This window comes from Pelophylax lessonae, assembly GCF_965119305.1.
Source record: "Pelophylax lessonae genome assembly, chromosome: 2".
Classification (NCBI taxonomy): Eukaryota; Metazoa; Chordata; class Amphibia; order Anura; family Ranidae; genus Pelophylax; species Pelophylax lessonae.
The window spans coordinates 716,053,775-716,075,930 of NC_138769.1; the positions used below are offsets into that span (position 1 = coordinate 716,053,775).

At 43.4% G+C, this 22,156-nt stretch overlaps 1 protein-coding gene across 2 annotated transcripts in view; it reads right to left on the bottom strand.

The window, feature by feature from the left end:
• Nucleotides 1-22,156, bottom strand: part of ALG8 (ALG8 alpha-1,3-glucosyltransferase) — a gene marked incomplete at its 3' end in the record, with an annotated part of 36,902 nt that overhangs the window by 12,814 nt on the left and 1,932 nt on the right. For both annotated transcript variants that reach the window (XM_082245290.1, XM_082245291.1), the window contains exons 2-7: nucleotides 21,329-21,407; nucleotides 16,645-16,838; nucleotides 14,366-14,475; nucleotides 13,782-13,849; nucleotides 9,320-9,446; nucleotides 3,723-3,826 (exon numbers count right to left, since the gene is read on the bottom strand). In XM_082245290.1, coding sequence (XP_082101416.1) covers nucleotides 3,723-3,826; nucleotides 9,320-9,446; nucleotides 13,782-13,849; nucleotides 14,366-14,475; nucleotides 16,645-16,838; nucleotides 21,329-21,407 — 682 coding nt within the window. The remainder of the gene's footprint in view (nucleotides 1-3,722; nucleotides 3,827-9,319; nucleotides 9,447-13,781; nucleotides 13,850-14,365; nucleotides 14,476-16,644; nucleotides 16,839-21,328; nucleotides 21,408-22,156) is intronic.

The following is a 22,156-nucleotide window of genomic DNA, read 5'->3' on the forward strand; positions in this document are numbered from 1 at the left end:
GGTCACACTATCTCAGGACCGTTATAGCCATTCTTTTGTTAGAACTGGATAAAACCAGCTTATTGGCTCCTTTTTTTCACATTTAAAATACAATCCAAGCTTGAGATGAGTCAGAACCTCATCCAGGACATACCAGTGAATATGTGCCTGGAGATATAGAGATTGTCGATTCCAGAACTTTCTGATGACTTCAGAAGTTGAAGGGTTCCTTGGATTGAAACTGAATTTGAATTTATTTGTATTATCATCTGTAGTCCATCTTTAACCACTTAAGCCCCGGAAGATTTTACCCCCTTCCTGACAAGGGCCTATTTTGCGATTCGGCACTGCGTGACTTTAACGGACAATTGCGTGGTCGTGCGACGCTGTACCTAAACAGATTTGACGTCCTTTTTTTCCCACAAACAGAGATTTCTTTTGGTGGTATTTGATCACCTGTGCGATTTTTTGATCACGCGCTATAAACAAAAAAAGAGCGTAAATTTTGCAAAAATAGCAACATTTTTCACATTTTTTAATATGAAATTCCCCAAAAAAAAATTTAAAAATCAAAATTTTTTAACATTTTCGGTCAATTTGTTTTATGCTACATATGTTTGGTAAAAAAAAAAAAATCACAAAAAGCGTATTTTGATTGGTTTGCGCAAAAGTTATCGCGTTTACTAACAAAGGGAAAGATTTTTGTCATTTTTGTTGTTTTTTTTTTTAACGCGTAATGGCGGCGATCTGCGATTTTTTTTGCGGTACTGCGACATTGCGTCGGACAGATCGGACCCTTGACTGACATTTTTTACACTTTTGGGGTTACCAGTAACACTACTGCAGTAATCAGCGCTATACATATGCACTGTTACTGTAAAATGACACTGGTAGTGAAGGGGTTAACTTTATTTGAGAGGGAGGGGTTTTGTGTGTCCCTAGGGGCGCGCTTCTAACTGTGATTGGCTGTGGCTTGAGCTGTAGAAACAGTGATCAACGGTCCTTCATAGTAGAACCGTGTGATCACCGTTTCTACACAGGGGAGAATGACAGGCGGCTTGTTTACATTAGCCGCCTGACTTTCTTCCTCTGCAGCGACGATCGCAGAGTGACCGGCGGACATCGGGTCCGCCGGTCACATGCGCGGGGGGGTCTTTGACCAGGCGGGGGCCCGCGCTCGCTCCCTAGACCCTCACAGGCTAGCGACGTAGACCTACGTCGCTCTGCCTGTGAGGGGCTGACTGCCGCAGTAAATATACTGTGAGCAGTCGGCAAGTGGTTAATCGAAGCGAAGTAAATTTTTTTATTACTTTACTACTTGTGTGTGGTCTTAATTATTGTACTTCATCCACAAATCTGAAAGGGTAAATATATGAACCTGCCAATAAATGAATGTAACATGAAAATTAACCCTTTGTTACATTAATTAGCAGTGAAGGAGAATGAACACATCTATCCAATTAGCAGGCTGGCTGCACAGCGTAGGATGGCTGTGTAAATCACAAGATTGGACGCATTTATTGGCACAATTATTCTCATATATGTATTTTTATTATATATTTAACCGCTTGCCGACCGCCGCAAGTAGATATACTGCGGCGGTCAGCCCCGGCCAGGCAAAGTGACGTATATATACGTCACTAGCCTGTGACCGGTTTGTGAGCCAATAGCGGGCGAGCGTGCGCCCGCCGCAGCTCGTTCACACTACGATCGTCGGTAGAGCGGGAGAAAGGCGGGCGGCTTATGTAAACAAGCCGCCTGTCATTCTCCCCTGTAGGACCGTTGATCTCTGTTTTTACAATAGTAGACCTGTCCCATCACAGTTAGAAACACACCCCTAGGACACACTTAACCCCTCCCTCTCCAATACAGTTAACCCCTTCCCTGCCAGTGTCATTTTTACAGTAACAGTGCATATGTATAGCACTGATTACTGCAGTAATGTCACTGGTAACCCCAAAAAAGTGTCAAAAATGTCAGTCAAGGGTCCGATCTGTCCACCGCAATGTCGAAGTCCCGCAAAAAAAAAAAAAAAAAAAAAAAAAAAAAAAAAAAAAAAAAAAAAAAAATCGCAGATCGCCGCCATTACTCGTTAAAAAAAAAACAAAAAAAAAAACACCAAAAATGACAAAAATCTTCCCCTTTGTTAGTAAACGCAATAACTTTTGCACAACCAATCAAAATACGCTTTTTGCGATTTTTTTTACCAAACATACGTAGCATAAAACAAATTGGCCAAAAATGTTAAAAAGATTTTTTAATTTTTTTTGGGGGGGATTTCATATAAAAAAAATGTGAAAAATATTGTTATTTTTGCAAAATTTACGCTCTTTTTTTGTTTATAGCGCATGATCAAAAAATCGCACAGGTGATCAAATACCACCAAAAGAAAGCTCTGTTTGTGGGAAAAAATTCGTTTAGGTACAGCGTCGCACGACCGCGCAATTGTCCGTTAAAGTCACGCAGTAAAAAAAAAAAAAAAAAAAAAAAAAATCACAAAAAACCCCCTGGTCGGAATGGGGGTAAAATCTTCCAGGGCTTAAGTGGTTAATAAATAACATTAAAAGTATATTCTAAACTAAAGGATATTTTTCGGTACACAATTAGTGGGTATATGTGTGTACAATGCATATACCCTTAAATAGGAACAAGCGGGTTTGGGTTTTTTTTTTTTCCCTTTTTCCTTCTCACAGAGGAATTGTTAGGTGACACAGGTATTTGGTATATGTGTATATATACCCTTAAACAAAATTATTTAGTAGATAGAAAACTACCCCCCCCCCCCCCTTTTTTTTTTTTTTTTTTTGAGGGAGGAGAGAGAAAAAGGGGAAAGGAAAAGAGGGGTCAAAAATAAGCTGAAAACACCAAATATAAACTTTCTAAAGTTTTGTGTAAACCAATATCTTTCCGCATTGTTATACTGTAATGTCTTTTTATTTTTATTGTATATTTGTTATGTATGTGAAGAAATTTAATACAAATATTTACATATAAAAGTATATTCTTGTTTCATTAAACAGATAATAAAACTGAAATGTATTTGCTTTTTTCTAGGAAAAAAATTACCTTCCCTGCATTTACTTTCGTAAGTGCCCTCCAGCCGCAGTGGCCCATTCCATATGTTTCCCTGTGTCACCGGAACCTATGGAGTCCCGTAGGGGTCTGCTCTACGTGTGCGCTCCCACTCCCAAATCTGACAAATCTTTCTCTTTTCGTTTTGGGTTGAGTGAGGAATGGTTACAATCTGTCGGTTCTTCAAAACAAGCCCTCACTGACCTCTGTAGCTTCAGGTTCTCTGGGGCAACTCATCCTGATTAAAGGACATCAGTGCTCCTGCTGTGACATTTGAGGATGAATTACTCCACAGTGCCTGCAGCTACAGAGGTTTCCCCATGTCACCAGGAACCTATGGAGTCCCGTAGGGGTCTGCTCTACGTGTGCACTCCCAAATCTGACAAATCTTTCTCTTTTCGTTTTGAGTTGAGTAAGGAATGGTTACAATCTGTTGGTTCTTCAAAACAAGCCCTCACTGACCTCTGTAGCTTCAGGTTCTCTGGGGAAACTCATCCTGATTAGAGGACTTCAGTGCTCCTGCTGTGACATTTGAGGATGAATTACTCCGCAGTGCCTGCAGCTACAGAGGTCAATGCAGGCTTGTTTCAAAGCGCATTCATTCAGTACTGTAAACACTGGAATGTCCATAGCCTGGCCACAATTTTACATGCTAATAAAACAATTCATACCATGTAGACAAAAGGTCCAAATGAAACTGTGAACACGAACAGCACAATAACAGCCAAAGAGAGGAGTCGCAGAATGCTGAAACTTCTCCATTTTAAAGATCCATCTACAGAACAAAACACAATCGGTGTCAGAAAGGAAAGCAGAATCCAATTTTCATCAGCAATCTACCTCTGTCTGCCAATCCTTATTTTTTTTATGCATAGACCATGTTCTTTCAGTTTCCCTCTAAGCTAGGTAGTTTTGTCCTAAAGTTGGACATTTTGGGGTTTTCTTTTTTTTAGGACAATAATGATTTTTTTTTTTAAATTTGTATCAGTTACATTTTAGCAGTCACATCAGTCAACCATGTTTGGGGTAAAAGGGAAAGGCGTCTTCCACCACCTTCCTCTTTTACCTCGAACAAACAATGTAAAAACGACTGTGTATGAAACACCTAAAAGACTGTAAAAATAGTTCTTATCCCTGTACACCACCTTCTATTTTCCTGACAGCTGAACTCAGATAAGCAAATATTGTCCAAATACAGGAGTCCTGTTTTCTTCCTTGAATCTTGGTGTGCTTTGTGTATTTATTCCAGATCTGTGCAGTAATCCAGTGTGAGACTTTGGAGCTTTCTGTAATAAAGACCGCTCACTGCTGCTCCCTCTCCTTTTGCAGGGTGACTGGTCTTGTACCCGCCCCTTCTGTAGATTTCTGCAGACAGCCTGGGCCCCTCCCACTGCTTTCATCACTGCACAAGCTATGTAGAGAACATGCTAAATGTTACTGTTAGGCCTCATGCAGACGGGACGTTTTTACAGCGGCTGTTTTCTGGCTAGTGCACTGCATTTTGCAATCTGTTTCGAGGTATCATTCATGGAACATGAAGCCCTGTTGACATTGTGCTGATTTGGCATGCAATTTGTCATGTTGAATCGCATGTCAAATCGGAGCCTATTGCCAGCAACGGCACCGGTTCACACTGAGGGCGGGTTTGAAATCATAAAGCTGACTGCACACAATTTCAAACTATCAGTGCGACTTCGGGGGCGATTTGACAGACATCTGTACAGGTTTATGCACAGATGTCTATTGAAACTGCCCTGGAGTCGCCAAAAATAGTGCAGAAACTACCGTATTTTTCGCCGTATAAGACGCACTTTTTCTTCCCCAAAACTGGGGGGGAAAAGTTGGTGCGTCTTATACGGCAAATACACATTTTGCCTGCTGAGTCCTGACGTTGCAATGGGGGCGGTGCCGGTGCGTGCGTCAGTCATGCACCGTCACCGCCCAATCTCCTTCCCGCCGGGCCGAGAGAGCTGCCGCCAAAGAAGACAGAAGAGGACGAGAGGAGCAGTGCCGTGGACGGTTCCCAGAATCCCGCCGCCGTCAGAAGAAGAGGACGAGAGGAGCAGCGCCATGGACGTCTCGCAGGCAGCAAAGGAGAGCAGGTAAGTGATTGAAGCCAACCCGTGCCATGCCTGTACCACCACCTGTGCCATGCCTGTACCACCTGTGCCATGCCTAAACCACCTGTGCCATGCCTAAACATCACCTGTGCCATGCCTGAACCACCACCTGTGCCATGCCTAAAACATCACCTGTGCCATGCCTATACCCTCACCTGTGCCATGCCTATACCCTCACCTGTGCCATGCCTATACCCTCACCTGTGCCATGCCTGTACCATCACCTGTGCCATGCCTATACCATCACCTGTGCCATGCCTATACCATCACCTGTGCCATGCCTATACCATCACCTGTGCCATGCCTATACCATCACCTGTGCCATGCCTATACCATCACCTGTGCCATGCCTATACCATCACCTGTGCCATGCCTATACCCTCACCTGTGCCATGCCTATACCCTCACCTGTTGATATAAAATATTTTACTGCAGTATTTGGTTCAGAATCTTTTTTTTCTAGATTTTCCTCCTTTAAAATTGGGTGCATCTTATATGCCGGTGCGTCTTATACGGCGAAAAATATGGTACTTTTGGGAATCACGTTGCCAGCCATAGGCTCTGATTCGGCATGCGATTTGACGTGTCAAATCTGCCCGATGTCAACGGGGGGCCTAATGTTCCATGAACAACACCCCGAAACAGATTGCAAAATGCAGTGAGCTTGACAGAATCACATCACATGGGTGTTCACACCCATGCAATGCAATTCTGGCAAGCATTGTGGGAAACTCAGAGTTACTAAAATAGCAGGGAGGTGATTTTTAGCAAAAAAAAAAAAGGTAAAAAAAACGCTACTGCCAAAAAACTCACTACAAAGCTACTGGCGTTTTTATAACATCCAGTGTGCATCAGTCCTTAGGATTTTCTCTACCTTATTATGTCCATTTCTTCAGACCTGACTTTGGAGTATAGCCCTCTTATATTCTTACGAAGATATCTCCTCAGGTGTGGAGTAGTTTTACTCTAAATTCGGGGAAACCCTCAGTTTCAACCCTTGAGGTTTGGAATCCCCTATTGCTAGTCTCATACGGTATGTTTTAACAACATCTGTGTACAGAAACTGAAGGGATTACCATCTATATAATTGCACATTCATTATATATATATATATATATATATATATATATATATCTCAGTCCTGCTTTTCTCTCAATTTTTTCATGGGTTAGGGCTCCCACATCCGCCCGGGGGAGGCGTTTTTCTGATATTCGCCTGCCTGTGCCCACTTTGTATCTTGCTCCGCCCTGAGTAAGGCGTTGGTGAGGGATCATGTATGCGTGTGAATTATACCTTTGCTGTTCTGTATGTCGTTTTATTTGAATATAAATTTTTGTTTTTCTCTTAATATTAGATGCTGAATCAAGCTCTCAAAAAAAGATTTTTAAAAGCCCCTGAGGAAGCGGTTATATTCCACGAAACACGCGGGGCAGAATCTACTAGGATGATGCGCATTGCAGTTACTATACTGTTTTTTGCGATCTCATCCATGGTATTCGTACTATAGAGCTTCTTCAGACGTGATGTACATTTATTTATATGATTTGTGTACGTTTTTGCATTTTTCACAAATGATTTTATGGTGATTTAAAGCGGAGTTCCACCCTGGGAATACGTTTTTTAATAAAACATACCCCCGGGACAGTCAGGGCTAGTACATTCCACAATGGATAGCCTCTGATCTGTCCCGTGTCGCACTTACCATCTCAGGTGTGGGCAGCTTGAAGCCAGCACAATCCTCTTCTGCGTCCTCTTCCGTCCTCTTCGGTCACACGATGCACTGCACCGGCCCCACCGTCACTTCCGGGGCGTGCGCGTCATCCCTCCACAGCTTCTGGGCATGCTCAGAAGCTGTTTAGCAAGGTATGACGGCGCCTGCACCGGAACTGACGTCGGGCCAGTGCAGGCGCATTGATTCCTGGGAGCGATGACGTTCAGCTCCCAGGAATCATTGCAAAGCCAGGAAGTGACGAATCGCCATGGCCGCCGAGGGGAGGAAGAAGGAAGTAAGGTGAGTATATTTTCTTCTATACGAGGTAAGTAAAAAAAAAAAAAAAATTGCGATTATCCATTTGTTTTTCAGGTGACCCGGAACGAGAAGATGGAGGTAAGTATAAAATTAGGGTGGAACTCCGCTTTAATAAATTCATATTTTTATATACAAAATTGGTATTCTCCATTTACGTCCAGTGTTTATGGTACCATCAAAGTCCATTATGCCTCTATCTCTCTCCTCTATACATACACTTTTATGTTGTTAAAAAAATTCTAATAAAAACCATTAGAAAAGAAAAAAAAAAATTAAAAATGAAGAAATTAAAAATAAAAATTGAAAAATAGCAATGTGCAGCTTGAGGGACCTCTCCTTCACTACATACTGAGGTCTGGAGCCGAGACGAACTCCGCTCCTGGCCGGCACTCCCAGCAGTTGGCAATCGATTTGCATCATCTAGAAGTCTGAGCTGCACCCACATTTATACATGGGTGCAAAGAAAAGCCAGCTATTACACTTTGCTTCCAGTGGCCGAGTTAAGTTAACCGGTTGCTGACTGCGCACAGTATATTTACTGCGGCAGTCAGCCCCGGCCAGGCAGAGTGACGTAGATCTACGTCGCTCGCCTGTCACTGGGTTTTGAGCCAATAGCGGGCGAGCGCGCGCCCGCTGAGGCGCGCACCCGCTGAGGCTCGTTCAGGGAGGAGTGCGGGCGTGTGACCGGCAGACCCGATGTCCGCCGGTCACACTACGATCGTCGGTAGAGCGGGAGAAAGGCAGAGCGGCTTATGTAAACAAGCCGCCTGTCATTCTCCCCTGTGTAAAAATGGAGATCAGACGGTTCTATGTAGAACCGTTGATCTCTGTTTTTACACTAGTAGCCATGTCCCACTACAGTTATAAACACACCCCTAGGACACACTTAACCCCTCCCTCTCCAATACAGTTAACCCCTTCCCTGCCAGTGTCATTATTACAGTAACAGTGCATATGTATAGCACTGATTACTGCAGTAATGTCACTGGTACCCCCAAAAATGTCAAAAATGTCAGTCAAGGGTCCGATCTGTCCGCCGCAATGTCGCAGTACCGCAAAAAAAAAAAAAAAAATCCCAGATCGCCGCCATTACTCGTTAAAAAAAAACACCAAAAATGACAAAAATCTTTCCCTTTGTTAGTAAACGCGATAACTTTTGCGCAAACCAATCAAAATACGCTTTTTGCGATTTTTTTTTTTACCAAACATATGTAGCATAAAACAATTTGGCCAAAAATGTTAAAAAATTTTGATTTTTACATTTTTTTTGGGGAATTTCATATAAAAAAAAAAGTGAAAAATATTGTTATTTTTGCAAAATTTACACTCTTTTTTTTGTTTATAGCGCATGATCAAAAAATCGCACAGGTGATCAAATACCACCAAAAGAAAGCTCTGTTTGTGGGAAAAAAAGGACGTGAAATTCGTTTAGGTACAGCGTCGCACGACCGCGCAATTGTCCGTTAAAGTCACGCAGTAAAAAATCGCAAAAAAACCCCTGGTCAGGAAGGGGGTAAAATCTTCCGGGGCTTAAGTGGTTAAAGAGGTTGTAAACCCCCAAAACATTTTTATTTTTTTTTGAAACCTGCAAGAGAAAGACATAATGAGCTAGTATGCATCGCATATTAGCTCATTATGAAATACTTACCTTAGAACGAGCCCCCGCCGTGCCGCTCACTCACCTGTATGACGGCCGACATGTCTAGTCGCCCGTCTTACGGGATCGCAGCATCTGGCCATCTGATTGGCCGGAGCCGCGGTGACGTCACTCCCGCGCACGCGCGCGGGAGCCGACGGTCACGGCACGGGGCTCTGAAGAAACGGCACCAGCGGCCGTTCCTTCAGAGCGCATGCGCCAGTGACGTCACTGGATGCATTTAAGGTAAATATCTCCTAAACGGTACATGTTTAGGAGATATTTACAGTACCTATAGGTAAGACTTATCATAGGCTTACCTATAGGTAAAAGTGTCAGAGGAGGGTTTACTTCCTCTTTAAGTGACCCTTCACCTTGAATTGGCTGACCTGCAGTTAAAAGTATTTCCACAACAGAAAATGCTTAAAAAAAAAATGCAACACCTGTTTTTTATTAGAAAAGTGTTGAATTTCAGACACTGACCTGCATTATCGGAAGTGAAGCAGTATGATCTTAACAGATAGATGCCATAGGCTGGGGCGATGTACAGATAGATGTGCTTGAAGTTCAGCAGCACAGCAAAGAGGAAGGCGCTCTCCAGATGCCTCTTCTGTGGGAAGATTAAAGGGTCAGTTCACTCGACAGGTCTCATGGAGAAGATTTATTTTACAGTCCCAACTCCAGCTTTAGCCCTCATGCACACGGGACGTTTTTACAGCTGTTTTGGCATCAGAGGTTTTTTTTTCTGCAGCCAGTAAACGCCCCAGCATGTTCTCCTATGTCTCCATGCACACAGACTGTTTTCCTGTTTTCAGCAGGGGCATTTTCTGGCTGTAAAAAAAAAAAAAAAACTAAGGGGGTTTGAGTGGCGTTTTTTTAACTGTAAAAACGCTCTAACGTCAAACGCCAAAAAGCGCTGCTACCTGGCGGTTTTGACGTTTTTGATTCCATGGCTTTCTTATTAGCTTGGGCTCTGTTTGGAGGTGTCGTTGATGGAACACAGCCTGGGATCGCACTGGTGCATGCTGAACACCGCATGTGATTTGCACCAAAAACGCACCGCATTCCTGTGCACCTCACATGTGATGTCTGTGCGATGCGATTTAGTATATAGTGTATAGTATATAGTAGGTGAGGTTGAATAAAGACAATAGTCCATCCAGTTCAACCTGTGTAGCTGTGTGTGGCTGTAATCATCTCACATAGCCCTTAATGTTCTGATCCTTGAGATGTACGTCTAAGAGTCTTTTGAAAGCCACCATACTACCCGCAGAAACCACCTCTTGTGGTAGAGAATTCCACAATCTTGTAGCCCTAACAGTAAAGAACCCCCCACGTTGCCTGAGGTTAAAACGCTTCTCCTCTAATCTAATTTGAGCCATATATTTTGCATGGGTCAAATTGCATCACATTTGCACTAAAATGTTGTAGGACTCTCTTTCTCCACACCTAATCGCTCCTGAACAATGCAGTGCTCCTCTCTGCTCTCTCTGCTCTGAAAATGGCAACAATTAACAAATTATGACTTGACAAAGCGCATGCAAACGAAACATGTAGTCACGGGAACAAGCACGCTTCTTCCTGCACTGGGCTTGGTTACCCAATTACTGTGTGACGTCAATCCCGGAAGTTGCGCTGCTTATGGCACTTGTATACAACGGCCGGTACACGCGCCGGCAGCGTCCTGCCTGAATCCACTCCTTGCTCCATAGAGGATCTCTAATCCATCCAAGGGTCCCAACATCCTGATTGAGAGAGTGGCAATTGGCCCGTCTTGAGTGTCATTATGGAACCTTTCTCAACGTCCTCACTGTTACCCAGGACCATGTGGCAACCACTTGCGCTTCGTTATTTTACCTTTTAACTGTTAATAAACTAGTTCTCCTTACCTTTGGTCGGCTGCTCATGGGTTATCTCTTACACATACCCTTACTGTGCGCTGTCCATATTCTGTTTAAAACTCTTTACATCTACATCCCATGCTGAGGACTGGTGGCACTGTGAGAGGTTTTTGCAATTTAGTGACCACTGGTTTATTCACTTATTTTCCATAGGAGGTTTTTTTTGGGCCTGGACTGTATATTCATTTTAGGGGGGCGGAACGCTGCTTTAAGGACCTTCTACGGCCCTGTCCAGCTCTCCTAGAGTAACTGTCTGTCTCCTGGAATCTCCTCCATGCTCTGGAGACTGTGCTGGGAGACAAAGCAAACCTTCTGGCAATGGCACGTATTGATGTGCTGTCCTGGAAGAGTTGGACTGCCTGTGCAACCTCTATAGGGTCCAGGTATCACCTCATGCTACCAGTAGTGACACTGACCCTAGCCAAATGCAAAACCAGTAAAAAAAAATGCCAGAAAGGTTGAGTAGGGAAAAAAAAAAAAGACAGTAGCCTCCACCTTTAAAACCATTTCTGTTTTGGAAGTCATCTCATTGTTGCCCATCTAGTTAATCTTATTAACACCAAAGCAGCTGACACTGATTAACAACCCCCTATGCTACTTAACTGACCAGATCAATATCCCAGGAGTTTAACTTGACTTGATGCTATACTCTGAATAAAAAGTGTTCCTTTAATTTTTTTGAGATATATATATATATATACATACACACACACACACACACACACACACACACACACACACACACACACACACACACACACACACTGCCTTGCGAAAGTATTCGGCCCCCTTGAACTTTGAGAACTTTTGCCACATTTCAGGCTTCAAAACATAAAGATATAAAACTGTAATTTTTTGTGAAGAATCAACAACAAGTGGGACACAATCATGAAGTGGAACGAAATTTTTTGGATATTTCAAACTTTTTTAACAAATAAAAAACTGAAAAATTGGGCGTGCAAAATTATTCAGCCCCTTTACTTTCAGTGCAGCAAACTCTCTCCAGAAGTTCAGTGAGGATCTCTGAATGATCCAATGTTGACATAAATGACTAATGATGATAAATAGAATCCACCTGTGTGTAATCAAGTCTCCGTATAAATGCACCTGCACTGTGATAGTCTCAGAGGTCCATTTAAAGCGCAGAGAGCATCATGAAGAACAAGGAACACACCAGGCAGGTCCGAGATACTGTTGTGGAGAAGTTTAAAGACGGATTTGGATACAAAAATATTTCCCAGACTTTAAACATCCCAAGGAGCACTGTGCAACGATAATATTGAAATGGAAGGAGTATTAGACCACTGCAAATCTACGAAGACCTGGCCGTCACTCTAAACTTTCAGCTCATACAAGGAGAAGACTGATCAGAGATGCAGCCAAGAGGCCCATGATCACTCTGGATGAACTGCAGAGATCTACAGCTGAGGTGGGAGACTCTGTCCATAGGACAACAATCAGTCGTATACTGCAAAAATCTGGCCTTTATGGAAGAGTGGCAAGAAGAAAGCCATTTCTTAAAGATATCCATGAAAAGTGTTGTTTAAAGTTTGCCACAAGCCATCTGGGAGACACACCAAACATGTGGAAGAAGGTGCTCTGGTCAGATGAAACCAAAATATAACTTTTTGGCAACAATGCAAAAAGTTATGTTTGGCGTAAAAGCAACACAGCTCATCACCCTGAACACACCATCCCCACTGTCAAACATGGTGGTGGCAGCATCATGGTTTGGGCCTGCTTTTCTTCAGCAGGGACAGGGAAGATCGTTAAAATTGATGGGAAGATGGATGGAGCCAAATACAGGACCATTCTGGAAGAAAACCTGATGAAGTCTGCAATAGACCTGAGACTGGGACGGAGATTTGTCTTCCAACAAGACAATGATCCAAAACATAAAGCAAAATCTACAATGGAATGGTTCACAAATAAACATATCCAGGTGTTAGAATGGCCAAGTCAAAGTCCAGACCTGAATCCAATCGAGAATCTGTGGAAAGAACTGAAAACTGCTGTTCACAAAGGCTCTCCATCCAACCTCACTGAGCTCGAGCTGTTTTGCAAGGAGGAATGGGCAAAAATTTCAGTCTCTCGATGTGCAAAACTGATAGAGACATACCCCAAGCGACTTACATTTATCCAATAAATGTCGTTCCACTTCATGATTGTGTCCCACTTGTTGATTCTTCACAAAAAAATTACAGTTTTATATCTTTATATTGGAAGCCTGAAATGTCGTAAAGTTCAAGGGGGCCGAATACTTTTGCAAGGCACTGTATATATAAGCTCTAACGAGCAGGGCCCTCTAGTTCCTCCTGTTTTGAATTGTATTGTAACTGTATTGTCTTCCCTCACATTGTAAAGCGCTGCGCAAATTGTTGGCGCTATATAAAGCCTGTATAGTAATAATAAATATATATATATATATATATATATATATAAACACATACATAAACACACACACACACATACATACATACATACATACATACACACAATCACCAGTGAGCCTGAAATCTGATCCGGTGGTTGCGGCCCATTGCCGGAATGTCTTCGATCACTTCTATGGTCTAGGAGACCGGAAGCGACAAGCATTTCATCACTTCTGGTTAGGGAGAATGTAAACAAGACCTTTTTTTTTTTTTGTGGAAAGTGTGAGATCAACGTCTTTTTTTTTCCCCTATCTCATGCTTTCAAGGGTAGAGGAGAGATCTGGGGTCTTATAGACCTCAGATCTCTCCATAAAGAGGACCTGTAATGCTTTACTGCTATCACAAGGGATGTTTATATTTCTTGAGACAGCAAGAAATATGATCAAAAAAAAAAAAAAAAGGGACAGTGTAAAAATTATTTTTTTAAATAATATAAAAAAAAAAAACATTTTTTTTTTAAAGTGCCTTTGAAAGCCAGTTAGCGATGGAAGTGGCCCCCTCCTATATTGCTACTCCCACAGGTTATGAGATGTACACTGAATGCAGCTGCCGGCTGGCACAGGAAGAGCCGCATTCTACCTGTCAGTGTACACATACCTCAGTGGCATTTACCTGAAATAAGCGTGCAACTGACAGAAGCATGATACCCGAGAGGAAACCATTGTACTGGAAGTGGATGTCTGATATTACACTCAGGAAACTGAACTGAATTACACGGGTTTTGAACAGAGGGAACAATCTCTCTATTGCCTATCCCTGCAAAGCAAGATCTTTAGCAAAAAATCAGCACATTATACACATTGTTTGACACACATTTAACCGAGATGTAATTTTTTTCACATAAAAGTAAAAAAAAAAAAAAAAAAAAAAAAATTTAAACACAAAAATCATATAAATGAAACTTTTCTATGTTTATATCAAAATGCATCTGGTTCCTGCTGAACGGTCTGAATTTCGATGAGTCTATAGCCAGCTTTACATAAGCATGGTTATATATATATATATATATATATATATATATATATATATATATATATATATAAATAAAAAAAACCTCAAATGCACTGAAAAAAAAAAAAAAAAAAAAAAGTTATTTGGAAAGAAACTGGGTTTATTTTTTTGTGTCTGTCCCCTCCTATAGTGGGGTGATGAGATCCACGGCTAAAACAAATATAACAGTTGAATGAAAAGGATACGATCCACAACGAGTAATCCAAAATTCCACAGCAAGAGGACGGAGAGGATAAAAGTCGGTCTCTCCAGGACATCCCTGCGATCCGTCTTCCCATCTAGGCTCCGGCAGCACCTGGATCCAAACAACAAATGACAGGATGGAACATCCACTGTACACACAGCAGTTAAAAAGGCGGTTTCCACCCAAAATTACTATTTCAAACTTGGGTGGACATTAGTACATCTCAAGGTACCAATTGAAGTCATTTACTAATCCAAATTCCATGAAACAATGCAGCTCTGGTAATAATATCAAAAGGTTTGCAAGGATTACCCTAAACTGCCATAAAACCCAAAAACAAAATGTAATACATTGTAGCTTACAAATCCATAAATATAGTGGCTGCCCAAGGCCGGCCATAGACTTGCAAATTTCTCTCCTGCGCAAATACGGTGTGACATAAAATATTGCAACCATCGCCATTTTATTCTGTGTATGTATATATACAGGGAGTGCAGAATTATTAGGCAAATGAGTATTTTTGAGGATTAATTTTATTATTGAACAACAACCATGTTCTCAATGAACCCAAAAAACTCATTAATATCAAAGCTGACTATTTTTGGAAGTAGTTTTTAGTTTGTTTTTAGTTTTAGCTATTTTAGGGGGATATCTGTGTGTGCAGGTGACTATTACTGTGCATAATTATTAGGCAACTTAACAAAAATCAAATATACAGTATACCCATTTCAATTATTTATTTTTACCAGTGAAACCAATATAACATCTCAACACGTTAAAGGCACTGCGTGACTTTAACGGACAATTGCGCGGTCGTGCAACGCTGTACCTAAAGGAATTTGACGTCCTTTTTTTCCCACAAACAGAGCTTTCTCTTGGTGGTATTTGATCCCCTGTGCGATTTTTTGATCACGCGCTATAAACAAAAAAAGAGCGTCAATTTTGCAAAAATAACAATATTTTTCACATTTTTTATATGAAATTCCCCAAAAAAAAAAGTAAAAATCAAAATTTTTTAACATTTTCGGCCAATTTGTTTTATGCTACATATGTTTGGTAAAAAAAAAAAAAAAACGCAAAAAGCGTATTTTGATTGGTTTGCGCAAAAGTTATTGTGTTTACTAACAAAGGGAAAGATTTTTGTCATTTGTGTTGTTTTTTTTTTTTTAACGCGTAATGGCGGCGATCTGCGATTTTTTTTTGTGGTACTGCGACATTTGGGCGGACAGATCGGACCCTTGACTGACATTTTTGACACTTTTGGGGTTACCAGTGACATTTCTACAGTAATCAGTGCTATATATATGCACTGTTACTGTAAAATTACACTGGCAGTGAAGGCGTTAACTTTATTTGAGAGGGAGGGGTTATGTGTGTCCCTAGGGGCGTGATTCTAACTGTGATTGGCTGTGGCTTGAGCTGTAGGAACAATGATCAACGGTCCTACATAGTAGAACCGTATGATCAGTGTTTCTACACAGGGAGAATGACAGACGGCTTGTTTACACAAGCTGCCTGCCTTTCTCCCTCTCCCCCGACGATCGCAGAGTGACCGGTGGACATCGGGTCCGCCAGTCCCGCGCGCGGGGGGGGGGGGGGTCCGTGACCCCACGGGAGCGCGCGCTCGCTCCCCAGAGCCTCACAGGCTAGTGACGTTTATTTACGTCACTTTGCCTGTGAGGGGCTGACCGCCACAGTATATTTACTTGCGGCGGTCGACAAGCGGTTAAGGGAGCAAATCCTTCCGGACAAGAACTGGTTAAGAAAATGAAGCTGGCTACTCAGTAACATCAACGCGTTTCAGCTAAAATCCTACTCATAGCTATGCGTAAGGTTTCGGCCGAAACGCGTTAGCCGTTACTGCTTTACCTTGCCCTGCAGCCATTAAAGTACTGATGCAACTGCTGTTACTGAGTCATTTACTTCATTATAGTAGAGGATTATTGCTACATTCCAAAAGGCACTTGGACCAGAGGACCAGTTGCCAGTCTTCCAGGTAATTTGCAGTAGAGTATACATATATTCCATTCCTGGACAATGCCCCTGGAAGCTGGAAATTATTGAAGTAGACACGGTTACTCCTGTGATCTACACTTGCTTCCAGGTCTTATTTTGAGATGCTGCCCTGCTGCATTCCGAGGTTGGCCGCACAGCACGGGCGCCATTCAGAGAACGCCTTGCACTGGACCAACGGAACTACGTATATCTGGAATTCTTCCTTAAAAACAGTTTTCTAATTATTATGTCAGTGCAGATGGAGGAGGTGTAGGACGCACTTACTGTTTGGCGGCATATATGAAGAGGAGATCAGTAAGGATTACGGAGAGTCTCTGGAACAGGATGGTTTCCTGGCTGGCATAGTTGAGGTTTTCAACTTTCAGCATTTCTGGATCAAAGAGCCGTGCGAGATGTGACAGGGCGTACTCAAACCAGCCGAAAAACGGAGGGTAGTCCAACGTCCATTCAGAGGTTGCCTGTGAAATGGTTATAACAATATATTAGTCATCTCCAGATTTTCAGTTTGTGTTTCTTATTTTTTTTAATTGCCCAGCTGTCCCTAAAAATGCAGCTTTTGCTACAATACTCCCCTGCAGGCACTGCACTGCCAGTCCTCTTCCAGGTTAAATGACAGCTACTGTCATTCCACCCACTTCCTGTAAAACCAAGCCAGTCAGGGACACACCCACTTCCTGTAAAACCCAGGCTGGCCTAGAACACGCCCACTTCCTGTAAAACCCAGGCTGGCGTAGAACACGCCCACTTCCTGTAAAACCCAGGCTGGCATTGAACACACCCACTTCCTGTAAAACCCAGGCTGGCATAGAACACACACACCTCCTGTAAAACCCAGGCTGTCATGGACACACCCACTTCCTGTAAAACCCAGGCTGTCATGGACACACCCACTTCCTTTAAAACCCAGGCTGTCATGGACACACCCACCTCCTGTAAAACCCAGGCTGGCATAGAAAACGCCCACCTCCTGTAAAACCCAGGTTGTCATGGACACGCCCACCTCCTGTAAAACCCAGGCTGGCATAGAACACGACCACCTCCTGTAAAACCCAGGCTGTCATGGACACGCCCACCTCCTGTAAAACCCAGGCTGTCATGGACACGCCCACCTCCTGTAAAACCCAGGCTGTCATGGACACGCCCACCTCCTGTAAAACCCAGGCTGTCATGGACACGCCCACCTCCTGTAAAACCCAGGCTGTCATGGACACGCCCACCTCCTGTAAAACCCAGGCTGTCATGGACACGCCCACCTCCTGTAAAACCCAGGCTGTCATGGACACGCCCACTTCCTGTAAAACCCAGGCTGTCATGGACACTCCCACCTCCTGTAAAACCCAGGCTGTCATGGACACGCCCACCTCCTGTAAAACCCAGGCTGTCATGGACACGCCCACCTCCTGTAAAACCCAGGCTGTCATGGACACGCCCACTACCTGTAAAACCCAGGCTGTCATGGACACGCCCACTTCCTGTAAAACCCAGGCTGTCATGGACACGCCCACTACCTGTAAAACCCAGGCTGTCATGGACACGCCCACTTCCTGTAAAACCAAAGCATTCTCTGATTGGATGAGGAGGAGGGGTGGGCAGTGATGTCATGATATCCTCCTGCTTTGCATTCATTGGGAAAGTGCAGAGTGATCTCTGAATTGTGCTTGTGCTGCTCGGCATGGGTGACATTCAGAAAACGCCTATTTTTTTTCTCAATGACTGCAAAGCATTCTCTGATGGGATGAGGAGGAGGGGGTGGGCATAGATTGTCATGATCTCCACCTCATCCAATCAGAGAATGCTTTGCATTCATAGAAAAAAGGCAGTGTTCTCTGAATGGTGCATGGGCTGCTTGGCATGGGTGCCATTCATAGAATGCTTTTCCATTTTCCAGTGAATGCAAAGCATTCTCTGATTGGATGAGGTGGCGGAGTGGGCAGTGATCTTTCGGCGGAATGACAGAACGGAGGTCTGCCTATAAACAACAAAGCAGACTGCGGTTCTGTCACAGAGGAAGAGAGAGAGGTAAGCTGAAACACAGATCTCTCTTCTCCTCTACTAAATCTATTCCCCCCACAGTTAGAAGGCACTCCCTAGGCCAGTGATGGCAAACCTTGCCACCCCAGATGTTTTGGTACTACATTTCCCATGATGCTCATGCACTCTGCGGTCTGAGGATCATGGGAAATATAGTCCCAAAACATCTGGGGTGCCAAGGTTCGCCATCACTGCCCTAGGCACTTACTTAACCCCTTGATCACCTCTAGTGTTAACCCCTTCCCTGCCAGTGACATTTATACAGTGACAGTGCATATTTTTAGCACTGATCACTGTATTGGTGTCACTAGTCCCCAAAAAGTGTCACTCGGTGTCAGACTTGTCCCCTGCAATGTTGCAGTCCCGGAATAAAAAAAAAAAAAAAAAAAAAAAAAAAGAAACGCTGATCGCCGCCATTACTAGGAAAAACAAAAAAATAAAATAAAAAAAAAGTCCATAAATGTGTCCCATAGTTTGTAGATGCGATAACTTTTGCGCATGCCAACCAATATACGCTTATTAGGATTTTTTTTTACCAAAAATATGTAGCAGAATACATATTGACCTAAACTGATGAAAACATTTGATTTTTTAAATTTTTTTATTGGGAATGTTTTATAACAAAGTAAAAAAAAATATTGTTTTTTTTTTTAAATTGTTGCTATTTTTTTGTTCATAACGCAGAAAGGAAAAAAAAAAAAAAAAAAAAAAAAAAAAAAAAAAAAAAACAGAGGTGATCAAATACCACCAAAAGAAAGCTCTATTTGTGTGAAAAAAAAAACAAAAAAAACAAAACATCAATTTTATTTGGGTACAGAGTCACACATTTCATTACTGCCTCTTCTTTACTCGGTGTTACCATTGAGACTCCATTGTATTCAATTCGATAGAAGATTTCATTACACGGATCCCCTGAATTCCCCGCATGCACTAAGACATGATGTGCGCCCCTTTAAATGCTGGCAGCTTCTTTCAGGGAGGATTATAAGGCTGTATGAAGGCTCCATATAGTCTGGTGTGTGTTGTTGGGGGGAGGATCTGTACACGTATGTTTCATATACAGCATCTCGCAAAAGTAAGTACACCCCTCACATTTTTGTAAATATTTTATTTTCTCTTTTCATGTGACAACGCTGAAGAAATGACACTTTGTTACAATGTAAAGTAGTGAGTGTACAGCTTGTATAACAGTGTATATTTGCTGTCCCCTCAAAATAACTCAACACACAGCCATTAATATCTAAACCGCTGGCAACAAAAGTGAGTACACCCCTAAGGGGAAATGTCCAAATTGGGCCCAAAGTGTCAATATTTTGTGTGGCCACCAATGTTTTCCAGCACTGCCTTAACCCTCTTGGGCATGGAGTTCACCAGAGCTTCACAGGTTGTCACTGGAGTCCTCTTCCACTCCTCCATGATGACATCACAGAGCTGGTGGATGTTAGAGGCCTTGCATTCCTCCACCTTCCATTTGAGGATGCCCCACAGATGCTCAATAGGGTTTAGGTCTGGAGACATGCTTGGCCAGTCCATCACCTTTACCCTTAGCTTATTTAGCATAGCAGTGGTCATCTTGGATTTGTGTTTGGGGTCGTTCTGTTGGAATACTGCCCTGCGGCCCAGTCTCTGAAGGGAGGGGATCATGCTCTGCTTCAGTATGTCACAGTACATGTTAGCATTCGTAGTTCCCTCAATAAACTGTAGCTCCCCAGTGCCGGCAGCACTCATGCAGCCCCAGACCATGACACTCCCACCACCATGCTTGAAGGCTTGTAGGCAAGACACACTTGTCTTTGTACTCCTCACCTGGTTGCCACCACACACGCCTGACACCATCTGAACCAAATAGGTTTATCTTGGTCTCATCAGACCACAGGACATGGTTCCAGTAATCCATGGCCTTAGTCTGCTTGTCTTCAGCAAACTGTTTGCAGGCTTTCTTGTGCATCATCTTTGGAAGAGGCTTCCTTCTGGGACGACAGCCATGCAGACCACTTTGATGCAGTGTGCAGCGTATGGTCTGAACACTGACAGGCTGACCCCCACCCCTTCACCCACTGCAGCAATGCTGGCAGCACTCATACATCTATTTCCCAAAGACAACCTCTGGATATGACGCTGAGCACGTGCACTCAACTTCTTTGGTCGACCATGGCGAGGCCTGTTATGAGTGGAACCTGCCCTGGTAAACCGCTGTATGGTCTTGGCCATTGTGCTGCAGCTCAGTTTCAGGGTCTTGGCAATCTTCTAATAGCCTAGGCCATCTTTATGTAGAGCAACATTTCTTTTTTCCAGATCCCCAGAGAGTCCTTTGCCATGAGGTGCCATGTTGAACTTCCAGTGACCAGTATGAGTGAGTGAGAGCGATAACACCAAATTTACCACACCTGCCCCCCATTCACACCTGAGACCTTGTAACACTGAGTCACATGACACCAGGGAGGGAAAATGGCTACTTGGGCCCAATTTGGACATTTTCACTTAGGGGTGTACTCACTTTTGTTGCCAGCAGTTTAGACATTAATGGCTGTGTGTTGAGTTATTTTGAGGGGACAGCAAATTTACACTGTTATACAAGCTGTACACTCACTACTTTACATTGTAGCAAAGTGTCATTTCTTCAGTGTTGTCACATGAAGATATAATAAAATATTTACAGATATGTGAGGGGTGTACTCACTTTTGTGAGATACTGTATGTCAGCACAGCGTGTGTATGAGGGGTTGGGGTGCGGTGTACATGTACACTCCACACAGGTAAGTTCCCTTTTCCTCTCCTCCTGGGGGATGGAGCGGCCACTTTGGGATGCCAGCAAATCTATTTCTTGCTTTGACTGAAGCACCCGGATTACAAAGCCGGTTCATAGAATGGTTACCCAGTGGTAGAAGATTTCCCCCCTACATCCATAGCCACCTACCTCATAGTACCAGCGGGAGACGGGCAGACTGTGAGTGATGGCCAGCCAGTTCCGATGAACCTCAAAGTCTGTGGAATGACTGCAGGAGAACAATAAGAGAGAGAGAACGTCAGCCGAAGATCTGCGCTCATCACCCCACCCAATACACGGACTCACACACACTGCCAGGATGCACAGTGCAAGCAATAATCCCTCATCCCTGCAATGCATGCTGGGACTTGCACTCCCATAATAAACTCCTGATTAGGAATGCATGCTGGGACTTGTAGTGCCACACTGGTCCCCCCCTACCTGGCCATGCATGCTGCGATTAGTAGTCCCACACTAAACCCCCTTTAGAAATGCATGCTGGGACTTGTAGTCATGTTGCCCCACACTGACCCCTTGCATGCTAGGACTATGCATGCTGGAACTTGTAGTGCCACACTGGTCCCCACTTAGGAATGCATGCTGGGATTTGTAGTCCCACACGAAACCCCCTTTAGAAATGCATGCTGGGACTTGTAGTCATGTTGCCCCACACTAACGCAATGTATGCTAGGACTATGCACACTGGAACTTGTAGTCCCACACTGACCCCTTGCATGCTAGGACGATGCACACTGGAACTTGTAGTCCCACACTGACCCCTTGCATGCTAGGACTATGCACGCTGGAACTTGTAGTCCCACACTGACCCCTTGCATGCTAGGACTATGCACGCTGGAACTTGTAGTCCCACACTGACCCCTTGCATGCTAGGACTATGTATGCTGGAACTTGTAGTCCCACACTGACCCCTTGCATGCTATGACTATGTATGCTGGAACTTGTAGTCCCACACTGACC